Source organism: Magnolia sinica, chromosome 14 (genome assembly GCF_029962835.1).
Source record: "Magnolia sinica isolate HGM2019 chromosome 14, MsV1, whole genome shotgun sequence".
NCBI classification, from domain to species: domain Eukaryota; kingdom Viridiplantae; phylum Streptophyta; class Magnoliopsida; order Magnoliales; family Magnoliaceae; genus Magnolia; species Magnolia sinica.
Genome location: NC_080586.1, coordinates 31357982 through 31377620, shown reverse-complemented (window position 1 = coordinate 31377620; position 19639 = coordinate 31357982). Strand labels below are relative to the sequence as shown.

At 40.6% G+C, this 19639-nt stretch overlaps 1 protein-coding gene across 1 annotated transcript in view; it reads right to left on the bottom strand.

Annotated features, from left to right (window-relative positions):
- Positions 1 to 19078, bottom strand: part of LOC131225897 (squamosa promoter-binding-like protein 7) — a 68177-nt gene extending 49099 nt beyond the window's left edge. Inside the window, exon 1 of the mRNA XM_058221501.1 lies at positions 18310 to 19078. Within this exon, the coding sequence (XP_058077484.1) occupies positions 18310 to 18839 (530 nt within the window). The 5' untranslated portion in view covers positions 18840 to 19078. The remainder of the gene's footprint in view (positions 1 to 18309) is intronic.
- Positions 19079 to 19639: the final 561 nt, after the last annotated feature.

The following is a 19639-nucleotide window of genomic DNA, read 5'->3' as shown; positions in this document are numbered from 1 at the left end:
TCTTAGATCGAGGGTAACTCGATAGAATCGATATTCAAATATCGATGATATCGAGGCCAGGTTGATGGCATCGAGAATGGACATAAACTGTCCAGCAAGCTTAAATGGAAAATCCTTTGGATTTGTCGATGCATCGACACGACCATCGATATCATCGACATTCAAAATCCGATGATATCGAGTGTGCCTCGATCATTCTTTTAACCTGAAAAATTTTCAAAGGCAAGTCTCTCTCATTTTTCAAGTGTTGGGGAATCAAACCTCGTGTCGATGAAATCGGAGTTCGAAATCCGATGACATCGACGCTAATTCGATTTCCTCGACCAACTGGCAAAAGGTTTCAAAAGCGTTTGACATTTGAGTTCGTGTCATCGAGCGGTCAGTCGATGTTATCGAGAGAATACGCTCGATGATATCGAACTCTGTCAAAAATGTGACCATTTTATATCCGTTGGAACCTTCTGCCTATTTAATGAGAGCTTGCCCTTGGTTGTTGGATAGAGAAAAAGATAGAGTGCTTTTGTGTGCTTAACCCTAGATCATATACCCTTAGCCTTTTTCTCTCATGGGAGTTCATCCTCCAATCCACCCTCATTATTGACATTCAATAGAGTGGATTGGGGAATGAACTTCCGCATTCAAGGATCCTCCCGCTACCACCTTAATGACAAATCATTAAGCTGGGATGCCTTGAATGCATAGATGATTGGAATCACTCTATCTCCCTTATAGGAAAATATTCAATAGAGTAGGATTCCATTATAACCTTGGCCCAACCTGTCGCCATGTATTGGTACATCTTCTGAGTTGCGGATCAAGAAAGCTGAAGTTCTTCATCAAAGGAGGAGATCTTCAACAATGCGTTAAAAGGAACTCATCTACTTATCTGTAAGTTATTAGAGTCCAGAGGACCCTTGTGATCATTCCTTCTGTAGGATTGGGTCTAAGGTGTTTCTCACCCCTTGCAAGTCCTCGTATGAGAATCAAAATGAGAATCAAAAGTGCAAGAAGAGGAAGATGAATTTGTTTCAACATCAAATTCTGTAAGAAGTGGATGCTAACATTGACCTTATTCTCAGTGATGATGAGGATGATGATGGCAACGACTTGGATGGCCAGAGGGAGAGCACAGAATAGATTTATTGGACTTTTTCTTACATTTTGTTCTCTTTTTGAATTTTAGAAATGAATAGTGAATTCATGTAAATGGGCAGAGGATATTTCTTTTTGAATTATACAGAGATGAATACATGTACATGAGCAAAGGGTTGATGTTTATACACTTACAAAGACACTATATAGAATTGATCACATGATAATACCATGATTAGTATTTTCTGTTTTTTGGTTTTTTGTGCATATTCATGAGAAAACGGATGATTGATGTGTTTTTTTTCTTATTTATTTACAATTTTTAAAAAATCTTTTATGGTATTTTTAAAGAAAATTGAAAACAATCTCACACGATTCACGATACAATACAACTTATCCCCAATTACGATGACGATTATGACAACATCACTTAGTACCACTAGATTGCTTCCTTTCTCAAGACGAAACACTGCCAATGTTAACCTTTAATCCTCCAACTTTTAATGGCACTCAAAGAATCTTTTTGGTTAACCTTTGATCCTCCAACTTTTGGTGGCAATCAAAGAATTTTTTTAGTTAACCTTTGATCCTCCATCTTTTGGTGGCACTCGAAGAATTTTTTGGCACAATATATCCAACTGGGTGGATCTACATCGTCAAATCACAATATATATATATATATATATATATATATATATATATATATATATATATATATATAAATCTAATAGTGTAGCTCAAGTTCAGTTGCCTCCTCAATCTGTATGTTGAATGGACGAACCAATATCATTATACAATTGATCCATGAATACCAGCTCTACTCTTTGTTCCTTTCAATTGATGTCGAAATTTGTTTGAGCAGCATTCCCATTGCTGCAATCATTGCTCAAATATCCTTCACAGCCTTGGTGGAATTCTTCTGTCGCTTCATTTTGGATACATTTTGTTGATAACGAGACTTGGTCATAGCACTGATACTAGATGATATGGACCCAAAACAAAACCAAAAAAAAAAAGTAATACTTTATAAATTGGAGCTTCGAGGGGGCAAGAATCCAAAAACAAGATAGGAAGTTCTTCCATAGAAAGAGGAGGGCAAGGGTGGTGGTTATTTCATTTCATTGATTGATTGATGCATACTGCTTGACAATCCTCTTATTTAAAATCTCTTATATAGAATCTTCTCTAATTCCTAATGATCCACACTAGCTTTAGATAGGTCAACCCAAATCATAGTATCTCTGATGCGAACACGGGTGCATTCAAGGTGTACCAACGAAGAAAGCGCCAACCACAAGTGCCGTCCTTGTGGATAGGCGAATATTGAGGAGCTGAAGACCTTTCACATGTGATTGGACATATAGAAGACCCCACTTAGGGAAGACACATGTGAAGGAAGATTGGAGAAAGAGGACCGAGCGCCCAAACTTTCCCATACTTATGTTATTTGCACGTTTTTTTGACTTAGTTAGCGGTCTTTTAGTAATCTTATATCTTTATTTGCTTATCCTAGGGGTATTTTAGTAATTTTATGTCTTTATGTGCTTATTTAAGTGGGGTAAAGCCCTAAACACGAATTTCAACTATTGATGAATGAAAAGCAAACCCTTTTGGTTGCCTCCTTCCTCTCTTCTCTCTAATGGTGCTTCTTCTCTCCCCTTGATCTTCTTCTTCTAATTTCTTCTTGTGCCCCTCCAACTTCCTCAAGGTAATAACTTTCTTTCTTCTATTTTTTTTGTTTTGGCTAATCCCTCTTCGATCAAAATCTTGAGAACCGATCTAAACCCTAAATCCCCAAATTCTCAAATCCCTAATCCGAGAAACTTCTTGGTTCTTCGGACTAGTGATCTTCATTGATCGATTGGGTGTGACCATGCAAGATCGGGAGGTCTCATCCCTCGCCGGATCCAACCTAAGTAGTAATTGAATTCCATACTCCATGGTTGTAGTGATGGCCCGCTCCATTGCATGTTTCCTTTATGATTTTCTCAGTTATGATGATTATTGTTAGAATTTTAGATCATTTATTCCTTTTATTTCCACTGTTTAATTATCTCCATGAGCATGCATCATAATTAGGGCTGTCCTGCGTCAAATTTGGTATCAAAGCCTAGGCTTGCATGGTTTTTGTCTAGATCGAGTTATCAAATTAGGGGTTTGATTGTTAGGTTTAACTTGGGAAAGTTTCAAGTTTAGAAAGTTTTCAATTTTCGAAACTTTCCAATTTTAGAAAGTTTCTAACTCTGGAAAATTTTCAGATTTGAGTTGTTTCCTGTTTCAACTTAATTGTGTCAGTTCATAATAGTTTTGCATTCATCGCATTCATCTTGAAAGTCATAACACCTAGTAGTCTAGTTAGGTAGAGTTTGGTTCAAGTCTTCATTGTATGCCCACGAGAAGAGGTAGAGGTTTCGGACTTCAACCTACCATGAATAATGGGCAGTTATCTGAGCAACTTGCTCAATTGATACAAAAGATAACCGCCCTAGAAGCGAGTCAAAGGCGTGAGTTTGCCCGCCTTGAGAACCAAATTACCACCACCATGACTAAGGTGGAGCAACTAGAGGCGTCCCAAAAGGAAAACCCCGCTGTAGGGGAAGATGCGCACTCCCAAGTGGAAGGAATCATTGAAGAACGTTGCCACACGTAGTGGTAGTGAGGATAGAGATCGTGGTAACGGTCGTGGTGTGGTGCGAGAGGCACGAACCACATGTGGTCATCAAGACCGTTATGATCCAGATGAGCGTGCGATGAAGAGTGTGAGAGTTGAGGCCCCGAGTTTTGATCGGCGCTTGGATCCCAAGGCGTTCCTTGACTGGGTTGCTGACATGAACCACTACTTTGAGTAGTATGGCATGTCGAAAAACCGTCAAATGCGGTTTGCTAAGATGAAGCTTGTGGGTCAAGCCAAGCTCTTCTGGACCAACACCGAGCGTAGGATAGAGAGAGTTGGTAGAGCCCCTATCACACATTGGTATGAGATGAAAGAGAAGTTGAAGGAGAAGTACCTTCCTCTCTCATACCGTCAGAAGCTCCTTGACCAATGACAATCCTTACGCCAAGGGTCAATGCATGCCGCTGACTGCATCGCTAAATTTGAAGAGTATGTGATGCGATGTGATATCCGAGAAAACCCTCTAGTAACGCTCTCTCGTTTCAAGACGGGCCTTTGTGCAGATCTTCAGCACAAGCTTATTACTCGGCCCTTAACGAACTTAGATGAAGCATATCAAGTTGTGCAGGAGTTAGAGTAATATCTAAAGGCTCCTGTCGTTTGTCGTTTTGAATCTCGAGACTCCATTGCTAGATCTAGTTCCCAAGGAACTAGACCTAATATTGGTAATCAACCTAGGGCACAGGCGACCATTCCGCCTAGGCCTAGGGAGGACAAGGGGAAAGGGGTTCTTGGTGCCGGTCCTAGTAACATGAGCCAAGTGAGGTGCTATGAGTGTGGCAACCTTGGCCACATGTCTAATCAGTGTCCTACGAAGAGCCGTGGGAGAGCCTTAGTTATAGGCGAATCCCACGAGGGTGGAGATGACCAGGGTGATTATGAAGTTGAAGAGTATCACCCTGAAGGAGGACTTACTGATGAAGAAGTGGATGGAGAAGCAACGCTTGCAGTAGTCAGGCGTGTGTTAGCTCAGTCTAGAAGTAGTGCTGACTGGCGTCGAAGCACTATCTTCTACACTATTGCCAGGTGTGGTGAAAAGAATTGTAAGGTGATAGTGGACAGTGGAAGTTGTCAGAATGTGATTTCCACTAGCACCTTAGATCGCTTAAAACTGAAATCCACACCTCATCGAGACCCGTATAAAGTTTCTTGGGTTGACAAGACATCCCTACCTGTCACCCAGCAATGTCTAGTCCCCATCGAGTTTGGGTCATATAAAGAGTCCCTGTGGTGTGATGTTTTACCTATGGATGTGGGGCATGTTATCCTAGGTAGACCGTGGCTATTCGATAATGATGTCACGATCTTTGGCCGTTCGAATGCGTGTACTTTTATGTATAATGGTAAAAAGATCAAACTTAATCCCATGCCACCTGAGAATACACTAGGAAAGAAGAAGGATGAGAAGGCAAGTGAGCCTAGAGAAATGGGGAAATCCAAACCTAAGTCTTTACATATAATCAGCGCAAGAGAGTTTGAAAAAGAGGCTAAGGAGGATTCTATGGTGTATGCCCTTGTGGCTAGAGAAATTACACCTGAGGTTCCATCAGAGTTGCCCTGTGAGGTGACCTCGGTCCTGAAGGAATACAGTGATGTATTTCCTGAAGACTTACCGAATGAGTTGCCACCTATGAGGGACATACAGCATGCCATTGATCTTGTCCCAGGGTCTACTCTACCGAACCTTCCTCACCACAGGATGAACCCTGCAGCGCATGCAGAGTTGAAGAAGCAAGTTGATGAGCTTCTGCAAAAGGGTTTCATCCAAGAGCGTATGAGCCCGTGTGCCGTGCCTGCATTGTTGACGCCAAAGAAAGACGGCACGTGGCGCATGTGTGTGGATAGCCGTGCCATAAACAAAATTACTGTCAAGTATAGGTTCCCTATACCTAGACTTGATGATATGCTTGACATGATGGCCAGGTCCACTATATTCTCTAAGATAGACCTCAAGAGTGGATATCACCAAATTCGTATACGCCCCGGAGATGAGTGGAAGACGGCGTTTAAGACGAAAGATGGGTTGTATGAGTGGTTGGTCATGCCCTTCGGCTTGACTAACGCACCCAATACTTTCATGCGGGTGATGACCCAAGCTTTGAGGCCGTTCATGGAAAAATTCCTAGTGGTGTACTTTGACGATATTCTTATTTATAGTACCACTAAGGAATCACACCTTGAACATTTAAAGAAGGTCTGTAGTGTCCTTAGGAAGGAAAAGTTGTACGCTAATCTTAAGAAATGTGCATTCATGTCTAACCAAGTTGTGTTCTTAGGATTTATAGTGTCATCTGAAGGGATGCGCGCAGACCCTGAAAAAGTCAGGGCCATAGTTGAGTGGCCAGAACCAAGGAACATTCATGAGGTGCGAAGTTTTCACGGCCTAGCAACTTTTTATCGTCGGTTCATTAGGGGTTTTAGCACGATCATGGCTCTCATTCCGAGTGCATGAAAAAGGGAGAGTTCGTGTGGTCTAAAGCCGCCGTCAAGGCTTTTAAAGAAATTAAGGGCAAGATGGTGGAAGCTCTGTCATGCGTCTACCTGACTTTCTACAGTCTTTGTAGTAGCGTGCGATGCGTCTAGTGTCGGTATAGGTGGAGTGTTGAGTCAAGAAGGACACCCAGTGGCCTATTTCGGTGAAAAACTGAATGAGGCAAAACAAAAATACTCCACTTACGACAAAGAATTTTATGCGGTAGTGCAATCCCCGAGACATTGGTGATACTACCTCCTACCATAAGAATTCGTTTTGTTTTCTGACCATGAGGCTTTCAGATATTTGCATTCTCAGAAGAAACTCAACCCAAGGCATGCCAAGTGGGTAGCGTTTCTTCAGGAATATTCGTTTGTTTTGAAACACAAGGCCGGGGTTGAAAACAAACCAGTGGATGCCCTTAGTAGGAGAGTGGCGTTGCTCAACTCTTTGAGTGTAGAGGTAGTCGGATTTGAGCAATTAAAAGATGAATACCCCATATGTCCTGATTTTGGGGGTACTTACACGTCGCTCTCTAGTGACCAGCATATTATGGGTGGATATGTTCTTAAAGATGGCTTTCTTTTCAAGGGAGACAGACTTTGTATTCACCGTATGTCCCTTCGTGAATTCCTCATCTGGGAGCTTCATTCGGGAGGGATAGGGCCATTTTGGTCGTGATAAGACCATTGCCCTCGTGGAAGATCGTTTCTGGCCAAGCCTTAAGCGAGACGTAGCCAAAGTTTGAGGGCAGTGTCACTTATCAACCGGCAAAGCAAAGAAAGCAAAATACTGGGTTGTACACGCCATTGCCAGTGCCACATGCTCCGTGGCAGGACATTAGTATGGACTTCGTGCTCGGGCTTCCCAAGACTATAAAAAGGCACGATTCCGTTTTTGTCGTTGTGGACCCTTTTTCTAAAATGGCGCATTTCCTCCCATGTTCGAAGACGTCAGATGCGTCTCATGTTGCTCGTCTCTTTTTTTATGGTGTGGTGCGTCTCCATGGGTTACCTAAAACCATAGTGTCTGATCGTGATGTTCGATTTACTAGCTATTTTTGGAAGACACTGTGGCACATTATGGGAACTCATTTGCAATTTTCTACTGCTTACCACCCACAAACAGATGGTCAAACTGAAGTGGTAAACCGTAGCCTTGGAAATCTTCTACGTTGTCTAGTGGGTGAACATGTTAAGACTTGGGACCTAATTTTACCAATTGAACTTGCTTATAATGGGTCAGTTAATAGATCTACAGGGTTGAGTCCTTTTGAAATTGTAAGTGGTTATAAACCTAGAATGCCCATAGATCTCTTACCTATGTCTGTTACCCAAAGGTCTTCTGAGTCAGCCGATGCATTCGCACGCCATATTCATAATTTGCATACACATATTAGACAGCGGTTAAATAAGAGCAATGATGATTATAAAGTTTTAGCTGATTCTCATCGTAGAGTGCAAGAATTTCAAGAAGGAGACTATGTAATGGTGCGAATAAGGCCAGAGCGATTCTCTCAAGGATCTGCAAAGAAATTACAAGCGCGTAGTGCTGGACCATTCAAGATATTACAAAAGGTTGGGTCCAACGCGTATCGGGTTGACCTTCCATCTGAAATGAGCATTAATCCAACTTTTAATGTGGAAGATCTAGTCCGTGCCCATACTCCCATTGTTGATACATCATCCCTTTCATGGCCTTTTTCTGAGTTTGCTACCCAACCCCTTCCACCCCTTCCTCCACCCATTACCCATAAAGAAGCAATTGAGGAAATCTTGGATGACGAGATAGTATCCACGAGAGATGGGGGTTTCCAAAGGTATCTTGTCAAGTGGAAGAACAAACCATCGTCTGAATCTACGTGGCTGTCGGGCGACGCATTGCAGGGTATTGATCCAGATCTACTTGAGCATTACAAAAGTTTCAACTCGTCGGGGTCGAGTTTTTCTCACCCGAGGGAATTGATGCGGACACGGGTGCATTCAAGGTGTACCAACGAAGAAAGCGCCAACCACAAGTGTCGTCCTTGTGGATAGGCGAATATTGAGGAGCTGAAGACCTTTCACATGTGATTGGACATATAGAAGACCCCACTTAGGGAAGACACATGTGAAGGAAGATTGGAGAAAGAGGACCGAGCGCCCAAACTTTCCCATACTTATGTTATTTGCACGTTTTTTTGACTTAGTTAGCGGTCTTTTAGTAATCTTATATCTTTATTTGCTTATCCTAGGGGTATTTTAGTAATTTTATGTCTTTATGTGCTTATTTAAGTGGGGTAAAGCCCTAAACACGAATTTCAACTATTGATGAATGAAAAGCAAACCCTTTTGGTTGCCTCCTTCCTCTCTTCTCTCTAATGGTGCTTCTTCTCTCCCCTTGATCTTCTTCTTCTAATTTCTTCTTGTGCCCCTCCAACTTCCTCAAGGTAATAACTTTCTTTCTTCTATTTTTTTTGTTTTGGCTAATCCCTCTTCGATCAAAATCTTGAGAACCGATCTAAACCCTAAATCCCCAAATTCTCAAATCCCTAATCCGAGAAACTTCTTGGTTCTTCGGACTAGTGATCTTCATTGATCGATTGGGTGTGACCATGCAAGATCGGGAGGTCTCATCCCTCGCCGGATCCAACCTAAGTAGTAATTGAATTCCATACTCCATGGTTGTAGTGATGGCCCGCTCCATTGCATGTTTCCTTTATGATTTTCTCAGTTATGATGATTATTGTTAGAATTTTAGATCATTTATTCCTTTTATTTCCGCTGTTTAATTATCTCCATGAGCATGCATCATAATTAGGGTTGTCCTGCGTCAATCTCCCTCGGTCAGGGTGTCCCGTATCCATTACGATACAGCCGTATCGGTAACAGCAGTGGTCGTTACGCGATACGGAGCCGTAACGGGGCACCCCCCGATTCTGTAGTCGTAATGGCCCCGTAACGGTCAGAGCGTAACGGTAAAAAAAGGCCTTTTTTTTTTTACTTTTTAAGGTCTATTTTTTTACTTTTTTTAAAACTTTTTTTTTCCAAACTCTTTCTAAATCATTCTATTGCTATTTTCGATCACTCTTTAGCTTGATATTACAAATAAAAACAACTTGTATTAAGGATTTTCTTGATTCGAAGCTCCGTGGGCCATTTTTCAAAAATTCCTCAAAAATAGGTATTTATATTTTTGATTCAATGTTTTGTTGTTTGAATGGTAGAATATGATGTGTTAATCATAATAGAAGATATTAATGTCCATTTTACAGATTGTAGTTGTCATTTTATATTTTTTAATAATTTTTTCTATTTACGCACTATTTTCGGCCCTTTTTTTAAAATTCAAAAAATAATTTTTTATTGAATGTTTTGTTGTTTTAATGGCAGAATATGATGTGTTAATCATAGTAGAACATGTTAATGTCCATTTTACAGATTGTTGTTGTCATTTTATAATTTTTATAATTTTTTCTATTTACGTACTATTTTTTACTCTGTTTTTTTAAATTCGAATACATTACACATGTAAAATATTTTCATATTACATTCATTCTAATATATCTATCATTGATAGTAGATAGTTAGAAAATTAAATATATGAGTTTTGCAGTCAAATCCAAGTTGTCTGGTTCATAAATTCATCAGACAATCCGATACTTCTCACCAAAGAGTGGACCGTTACACCACCATAAACATGTTCCAATTTATAAATGAGTGCATATTTGGAATGCTTAGAATATTCCGGATTTAATCCATATTTTTTCATATTTTTTTGGCAAAAAGAAAAAAATTACACCGTTACCGGCCGTTACGCCCCCGCATCACCATTACACCCCCATATCCGTATCAATATCGGAGGGCACCGTTACGCCAACCGATACCGATACGGGATACCTTGCCCTCGGTAACAATGAAAATAACCCTTGTTTAGTCAGATTATACAAGAAAATGCCTAAACCAAAATTTGTCATAGTTATGGTGCTTCTACTATTACAAGAGGGATGCTCAATAATGATTCTTATAGTACTCTTCTTTGAAGAGTCAATAGACTAGTTCTTTTTTATTTTTTTAAGAGTAATGAGTTTTTTTTTGTTTTTTTTTTTTTTTTGAGAGAGAGATATAACTAGAAATTTATTAGAAAAGCCCGCCAAAGGAGGGAAAAGAATACGACTCGAGATGAGGACAAAAGCCAAGAAAAAATTAGTAGACTTTGTTGCTTTTACATAGGTGATCCACTCCAAAACAGCATTTTTCACCAAGTAAATAACTTCTTCGATTGAAGATTCCTTGTTTTGAAAACAACGGTCGTTCCGGGCTTTCCACAAGGAGCCTCCAAATAACTTTCCGAGCACCACCCTCCACCCCTCCATGCCAAGGCATAAGAGATGATCAACCGACCTCGGCATCACCCAAGCTATATAGAATAAAAGAAGGAAATGATCCCAAACTTTCCTAGCAAAGGGACAATGGATGAAAAGGTGATTGACCGACTCCACGTCTCCCATGCACATCAAACATATGTTTCGGAGGATAAGGGACCTTCTTTGGAGGTTCTCTATGGTGAGCACTCTCTCTCCCACAAGCCAAACAAAAGCAGAGATCCTCAGAGGAGCCCCGTACGACCAATAGCGGAACAGAAGGGATGACAAACATGATGGTTTAGAGATCAAACTATAGAAAGACCGCACCGAAAAAGTGCATGACCTATGAGCCTTCCAGACCATGAAATCTTTTTCAAAGAGTTGAGGCAACACAAGCTTCGAGTGATCTAGGAGGCAAAGAAAATCTTTGAATTCATCGTCCGTCAAATTCCTCCGATAAGGTGGAGACCAAACAACAGATCCTCCAACCAAGGCATAGCTTGGTTAACATAGAATGAGTTAATTTCATTAAGAAGTTGGTTGGAAAAAATCAGAGCAGCAAAAATACACAAAAGAGAGAAACACACAAAAATTACATCCCAAGCATAGATGGAACATCAAGGACATTGATGTGATTAACCACGGATGCCCCAAAAGACTACAAGCAAGATCAACCACCAGCCTCCCCTTAGCCATCAGAACACCCTGCCACAACCAAAATAATTCTACTATTGAACAAGGCATCCCCATTCGACCTCGAAGGCTCAAACATCTTCAGGAAAACCATCCACACATGACACGGGAACAATGGATGAATAAATGATTGATTGACTCTGCATCACTCATGCATAGAAGACAAATATTGGGAAGAATCATAGGTCTTTTTTGGATCTCGTCTATTGTCATAATATGCTTCCTTCCTACCAACCAAGAGAAGGTTGCAACCTTAGTGCAAGAACCATAGAACTAGAAGGTGTGGAAAAACTCACTCCTAGGATTTGTTGATTCCCAAATCATCAGGTAGAAAGATTTAACCATCAATAAGCTTGTGTATGTCTATTTGGCAAGCTAACCACCTAAGCCAAAGGTGTTCTAGATGCCACAGCCAGCAAAACTTCATAAGTATCTTGAGAAATCTATGCAAGTAGAATTGAGACCATTGCAGTCAAAGGTGACCCACGTGCATAACTAGGTGTTTTAGGCATATTGCACCTCCCCTAGACCCCAGGGAAGGTGTTTACCTCAAGTGTGCGCCTACCGCCCAGCACTTAAGTACACCCAGTGTTCGAGTTGTCGATATCGCTACAAGTTTCGTTGGCCAGAGATAAAGATATAATATCGTTATCACCAATAACCGGAAATGTGGGGAAAATGAGAAAAATGGTGGATTTTTTCAGCGAAACTTCAAGACATGCCTAAATACACATCTTTACATATTCAAGAATAAAAAAATTGCAAAAAGAATGCATACATAATAAGTTTTCATGTAATGGGAGCCTGAAAGCATACGCTGCCGTAAGAAATCACTTTAATAATAGCCTAAATAAGTTTATATAATACAAATGCAACTCACATAAAATATTTAAGACATGTAAAAGTAAATGAACTCAGAAAGCAGACATTTTTGGAGCCCATCCTTTTTTCCATCTCATTGTGGAGCATGACCCAAAAATAAATATGTAGATCCAAATCTCAAGTGGACCACATCATAGTAAATAATGGTGATTGAACATCCACCATCAAAAACTCCATATGGGCCACTTTAATGTTTACTTGCAATCCATCTTGTTGATAAGGTCACACAAACTTGGATGAAGGGAAAAAACAAATATCATCTTGATCCCAAATTCTTGTGGCCCATAAGAATTTTTTAATGATCAATCGACATTGTTTCCTATGTTTTGGTCCACTTGAGATTCAGATCTACATTAGTTTATTTGAAAACAACATATGAACAGTGTGGATATAAAATATGTACATCAAGGTGGGCCCCACTATGAGTGTGGCACCCTGTTGGGCGAGGCAATGCTAAACCTAATCCATTCCCCTCTCTATTTGTCACTGCCGGCCAATATTAAAGGGGGCTGGCGTGACGTTTAAATGATCATGACTTGCCCATGTGGGGTCCACTATGAAGTTTGCGAGAAATCTACGTCCATCTGCTTTAGCAACTCATGTTAAAATATAAGACAAAAAATCAGGTGGATTTGAAACTAAAACAGGCCACATGACTGGAAACGATGGAAATGGGCTGCTCACCTTCAAAACTTTTTGGGCTCCACCGTAATGTACATATGCAATCCAAACCATTCATAAAGTGTCCCAACCATTCATAAGGTCATACCACTGGGATGAGCCAAAAGAACAAAAAACATTAACCCGATCCAAAGCTTCTGTGGTCCCACGAATGTTTCAACAGTGGATGTTTAATCTTCGTTGTTTCAAGTCATGCGGCCCATTAGAGCTTTGGATCTGCCTGATTTTTGGGCTCATGCCCTAACATGGTCTGAAAAAAATTGATGGATGGAATGGATTTGTAACAAACATCATGGTGGGCCCCACTGATAGGATGTATGCAGATCCTTTTCATAATTAGCGCAACTTTGATGCGACACGAAATGAAGTAGATACAAATTTCATTGTTGCGAACCAAAGATGTGGGTGGGACCCTGACCGTAGGGCCCACCTCGATGTATGCATGGTATATCCAAGCCGTCCATATGTTTTTCCAACTTATTTTAGGCGATGGTCCCAAAATGAAGTAGATACAAATTTCAAGTGGACCTAGACCACACCACACGAAATAGTGGTTATTGACCATTAAAAATCTTTTGTGGGCCACAAAAATTTTGATTTTGGATCAAGGTGATTTTTTATTTTCTTTTTCTTTTTCCTTCCATCCAAGTCTACATGAACTTATCTACAGGTTCGATGGCTAATAAACATTATGGAACCTAGCTAATCTGTAATGGTGGGCGTTCAATGACCATTGTTTCATGTGGTGTGATCTACCTATAAATTGTATCTGCTCCATTTTTTGGGACAATGCCCTCAAAATAAGCCGTAAAAATAGATGGACGGCATGGATCTGCAATGCATACATTGAGGTGGGGCTACAAACTCCTAACCACATCGTCGTTCCATGGCCATAAGAAGAGCAAATTAAGTGCGGCCCTAACCTAACCCAAGACGGTGCCACATTTATGGTGGGGCCCACCTTGATGTATTTATTGAGTATAGAGCTATACACAAGCCAAACCGAGTCAATAAATACATTGTTTTGACTTTTGACTAAATATATATAATATATTATATTATATTATATTATATTTGATATATTAAAAACCCAAGCCTCACTAAAGTTTCATTGAAAATTTTCCCTAATTTCCCAATGTTTCCCCATGTTTCCAACAACAGCAATACGTTATGCGATACAACTGATATGTATCCACATCCCAAGAGTGATACGTAACACAATACCGATATTTCGAACACGGGTTATATCTACGTCGTCCATCTATTTTACCAGACCACTTTAAGGCATGAACCCAAACATGAGGCATATCCAAATCTCAAGTGGACCGCACCACAGGAAACAGTGGGGAAAATGTTGCCCACTGTTGAAACTTTCCCAAGGCCCATCATGATGCTTATTTTCCATCCAACCCATTCCTACGATTACACTAACCTAGACGAAGGTAAAAACAAATATCAGCTTGATCCAAAACTTATGTGGACCCAAAAAGTTTTTAATGGCGAGCGTTCCCCACTATTTCATGTGGTGTGGTCCACTTGAGATTTGGATCTGCCTCATGTTTGAGCTCATACGCTAAAATGAGTTGGCAAGACAGATGAACGAAGTGTGGATATGAGGCATACATCCTGGTGGGCCCCACAAAGCTTAAGGCTGCGAATCCCATCTCCCTTTTCTCAAGCAGCAATACATTCACTCCCCATTTTCTCAATGCAAAACAAAAGAGGAGAAAGGAGAAGCGTACCTTACAATGTGACAAGCGGGGAAAGATGGAGAAAGGAGAAGTAGGTTGTAGATATGGACGATTCTGGCAAAGGGGTGGTGCATTGGCCAAATCAAGTAACTAGAGAGAGAGAGAGATAGAGAGAGAGAGAGAGTCGTTTGTTGGTTGTTGTGTGTCTCCCCCTCAATAAATTCGAATTTCTTTTACCGTTTGCCATAACTTATAGTTAAGTAGAATCCCACCTCTCCCCCATGTAACTTGCCTAGAAGTTTTGCTTGTAAGTGTTTTACAGGTTGTAAATCAGTTACAGGTGAAATTTTCCTCCCAAACACCACCTGTAAGTGACTTACAACTTATCCAACTTACAGGCACTGTTTGGATTCAATGAAATGGTGGGAAAGGAAATATGGTTTTTCGAGAAATCTTCTTTCAGTTGTTTGTAAACACTAGAACCATAGGAAATGGAAGGAAAATCAATTTCCTACACAATTAATTTTTCTTAAAAATCAATGTTTTATTTACTCACCCAGCCCCTTCAGAAAGGACGTTTCCTTTCCTACGTTTTTTCATTGCGAAAAATTTGCCAGATGCAGATTGCCTATTAAACCACTTTAACTATTGTGGGTGCTCTGTGGGCCTAGCCATTATTTATATATTTTATCCACGCCAACCATCCATTTATTTTTTTTCAAATCATTTTAGGGCATGAGCCAAAAACAAAAAATTTAGGTTGATCCAAATCTTAGGTGGACCCCATCATAGGAAAACAGTGGTGATTGAACACACACCATTAAAAACTTCCTAGGGCCCACTATAATGTTTATTTGCCATCCAACCTATTGATAAGGTCACACAAACCTGGATGAAGGGAAAACACAAATATGAGCTTGACCCAAAACTTTTATGGCTCCCAAGAAGCTTTTAATGGTGAGCGTTCAATCACCATTGTTTCGTGTGGTATGGTCCATTTGAGATTTGGATATGCATCATTTTTGGACTCGTGCCATGAAATGATCTGGAAAAATGGATGAATTGTGTGGATAAAACACATAGTATGATGGGGCCCACAACACCGACTAGTAGAGATGTTGTTACAGGCAATGTCAATGGGCAATCTACATCCAACTTGGTTGATAAAAAGCTTTGATACTCCAGCAGAGTATATAGATGACACATATGCATTTAGAATTTGCATGCAAGAAATATAATAATTTAAAATAAATTGTGTAAATTATTGGTTCTAGTTTACACATGTCATGAACCTAGTATTACCCTTATTAAACCATCTTCCTAATGGTTGGTGAAAATCTATCGGACGGCTAAAAATAATAAATATTCAATGGTCCTATTTCAACAGACAAGTGTACACGAATCAAAGGTTAGGATTATTCAGTGAATCTGACTTCAGCAAATCTGACTTTTGCACTATAACTTGGAGACAATGGCTTCCACAATCTATTAGGCTTATTTAGGTTAATGAATTCAACGCACACAATTCCTAAGTTCCTGTGTATCAAGCCTATGAGAGTATGAAATAACTCATGTTACAAGTCATTGATCCCTTTAAAAAATTAAAAATAAAAATAAAAATAAAAAAGGAGGGGGGGGGGGGCAGGCAGGATAACTTTCTTTGGCTAAGTTTCACATGGAGCCACCATGTTTTCTTTGTCAAGTCTACTCCATCCATCAGGATTGTCCCCCAATGTTAGGCACTGGGATTAAATAATAATAATAATAATAAAAAATCAGCCCGATCCACAATTTAGGTGGGCCACACCGCAAGAAACTATGGGGGCAAGATGAACATTAGTTTATGTCTAGTATGTTCCATCTAAACCATTCATTAGATGCCCCTCGCCCCTCAGATGAATACATCTATACTATAAATGGACGTATAAGCATGCCCCTCACCCCTCACCCCTCATTAGATGAACCTCGCCCCTAAAAAGAATTTTATTTTGCCAAACATATGATTTGAAAACAAACCTCAAGTTTCTCGAGAAAATGTTGTTAATAAACAAACGTAATAAACAATGTTTACTTTTCCACACTTTTGTGGAAAAAAGGTTACTCGAGAAATACAATTTCTTTTCCCATGCTTTTCAAAAATCCAAATAAACCCTTGGCAAAATTGTGGTTTTGGATTGGTGAATTTGGTGGATTTAGGAAAATTAGGAAATTTAGAGTTAGGATTTGGGTAAATTATGAAATTAGGATTTAAAATTAGGGAATTTGGGAAAAACTGGGGATATGGGGTTTTGGGCTAAGAGGAATTAAAAGGTATTAATCTTGATTATTTAGACAATAAACTTCTATTATACATAATTAAGTGTGTGTGTGTGTGTGTATTAGATCAAATTAAAAATTGCAATCAGAATCTCCGAGCATGTACCTAGACACGGCTAGGCTTTTAGGCGCCACAGAGGCAGGTGCATCTGGGTGTGCTTGCCACCTTTAACTATACATTGATTGGGACAAAAATCGATGCTTAATTTCTAAATGATTTCCCTAAAGATATTAGTATTAAATGATTTCCCTAAAGATATTAGTAATCTCATACTACATGCATCATCCCTAGACAAAGAATGCTTCTTTTGGAAACAAATCTATATTCAAATACCTAAATGCAAGTAACTAATTATGATCATAACAGTCCCATCTATGGATTCCCCAGCCCAAAAATCAAGTAAGCCCACTCATCCAGTTGGTGCATTTGCAAAACAAATGGATAGCTTAGAAATCTTGTTTGGTTTCACACGTGTGCCCCACTTGATTTTTAGGCCAAGTAATCTACACAAAGCCCCCCACTTGACGAACAGCAGTGGATGTTCACCAGAAGCCATGTTGGAGCTTGTGCTAGCCTATAGATGGGCTGGTGACGCAAGGATGAACATGATGAGGTCGATCACCGTCTTCCTCAAGGATATCTACTCCGAATCCATGGAGCTTCTCTGGACTCTTCACAAAGACTTCTCAAATCCACGAGGAAAATAAATATAAATAATTTTAAAACAAATGAAAGAAACTTGTTGATTGATTGATAGCTCAAATAAACGAGTCTACAACCCTTTAAATAGGGATGCTAAGACTAGGAAAAAGTTTAAGAATTAAACTATAACTAAAACTCCCTAAAATTCGTAACTTACTATAAATAGTAAATTTTCTATTTATAGCAAGTGTCCTATGTGGCTTAACCACGTTATTCTCCTAATTTTTCTAAACACTTTTCATGTTGGGCGCAACTCCTAAAGCCCAATGGATGAAGAGTAATAATCAAACTAAAACTTACTATTTATAGTAAAAACGGAAATAAACATGGAATTCGGCCGTCAATATGATGGAATCTCGCAAATTTGGCGGGCAACCTGGCATAGCCGGGTTGGTTGGCTAAAGTAGCTCGTCCTACCCCAAAATCATATATGGTACGTCGAGTAACTCATTCCGGTTTGCGAGATATGCCTGTTTTAAGGTTCTGACAATCTTGATGACTTCTGCCTCTGATCAGGCCTTCTCTGATCCATCTTGGACATGAAAGTGTCCACGACCCGCTCTACATCAGCTGGGCTACACAAATGATGGAATTAGAAAACCTCAACATATCTAATTGCAAAAGGAAAATATTATGATCACTCTGTGTGATGTCCACTCTTTCACATCATAGATATCACAATCCAAAACAATTGTACGTCCAAACATGGCTTAATTCTAAAAAGTAACAAAAAATTTAAAAAAAAAAAACCCAGCTTACTTGCCACACTGCTGGCAATACCGCTTCGCCAGCCCGTCAATCGTCACAGTGGTCGCATTCGCACACCGAAGGCAGACCCTGTGACGCCGGTGATACCCTTTCAGCTCCCGAATGTCCGCCTCACAACCGGGCACCTGACACCTCACTGTCCCTGATGATGTGGACACTGTCCGCGCCCTTTTCTTCCCAACCCCACCTTCCTCTTCCTCCTTCTCATCGAGTTCTGGGCACGAGCACGGGACCAGCCCCGCCAGGAAGTTCTCGCAGATCAGCCTCGGATCGCGCTTCCGCACACGGTCGGAGACCAGATTGGACGGTTCAGGTGGCGGGAGCGGGGCCGGTGGGTCCCACTGCAGGATCGAAGGATCATCGTCGATGGTGAAATCTAGGAGGGTTCCCCATTCCCAGGCTGCCGCCGCGGCGGTAGCTTCATCTTCATGGGGTGCTCTCTGCGGGTTCTCCATTTCGGGCGGTCCCGCGCTGGGGTTGATGGAGAGGGAGGAGAGGCGTTCTGCTTCGGTAGTCTCCATTTTCAGAAGACCTAACGGTATAGAGGAGAGAGAGAGAGAGAGAGAGAGAGAGAGAGAGAGAGGTGAGCGGAATCCAGAAGCAATCGCTGCCGGTCGTTGACAGCGGGTGGAGGTTGGTAAACGGAATCGTGTAACCGAGAACAGTTTGAACGATGGAGCTATTATGATGACATTTGTGTAGAAAAATGCTTTTAGGGGTTGGTGTGGTAGTTCGCGGTACCTTCTCAAACTGTACCTTGCCACACCCCCCGTTTTGAGACGGCCTTGGAAGAGTAATTTTGATGGACGTACGCCGGCCCCAGACTCACGCGGGGCCTAGATTTGGACGGTTTATGTTGACGGTGATAAGTTGTGTCAACACGCCGGGATGGTCCTGATCTGCCTCTTTTCTTCTATGTTTTTTTTTTTTCTTTTGCCCTTTACCCATACATCGAGAGGTGTGGGGGCTACGTGGAACCTTCCTGTGCACATAGTTGCACTTGGAAGCAGTTTGGGTGGTGACTTAGTGGTGTTGATCCTGATGGGACCTATCATAATCTCTGTGTTGCATCTATGTATCCTCCTCATATTTTAGGGCATGAGCTTAAGAATAAGATAGATTTAAGATCACCCGACTGCTGTGACTTTTAAGCAACAGTGGCTCAAGTAGAACATGCATTACCAAGTGAACTACCTACCGCTGATGTGAGTGCCTACAAGTCAAAATGGAGTGAGGTGCATGACAAGGTTCTATACATCTCGAGCTACTTTGGATACAAGGAAAGGAATCCTAGGTAAAAGAATTGATTAGGATAATAATG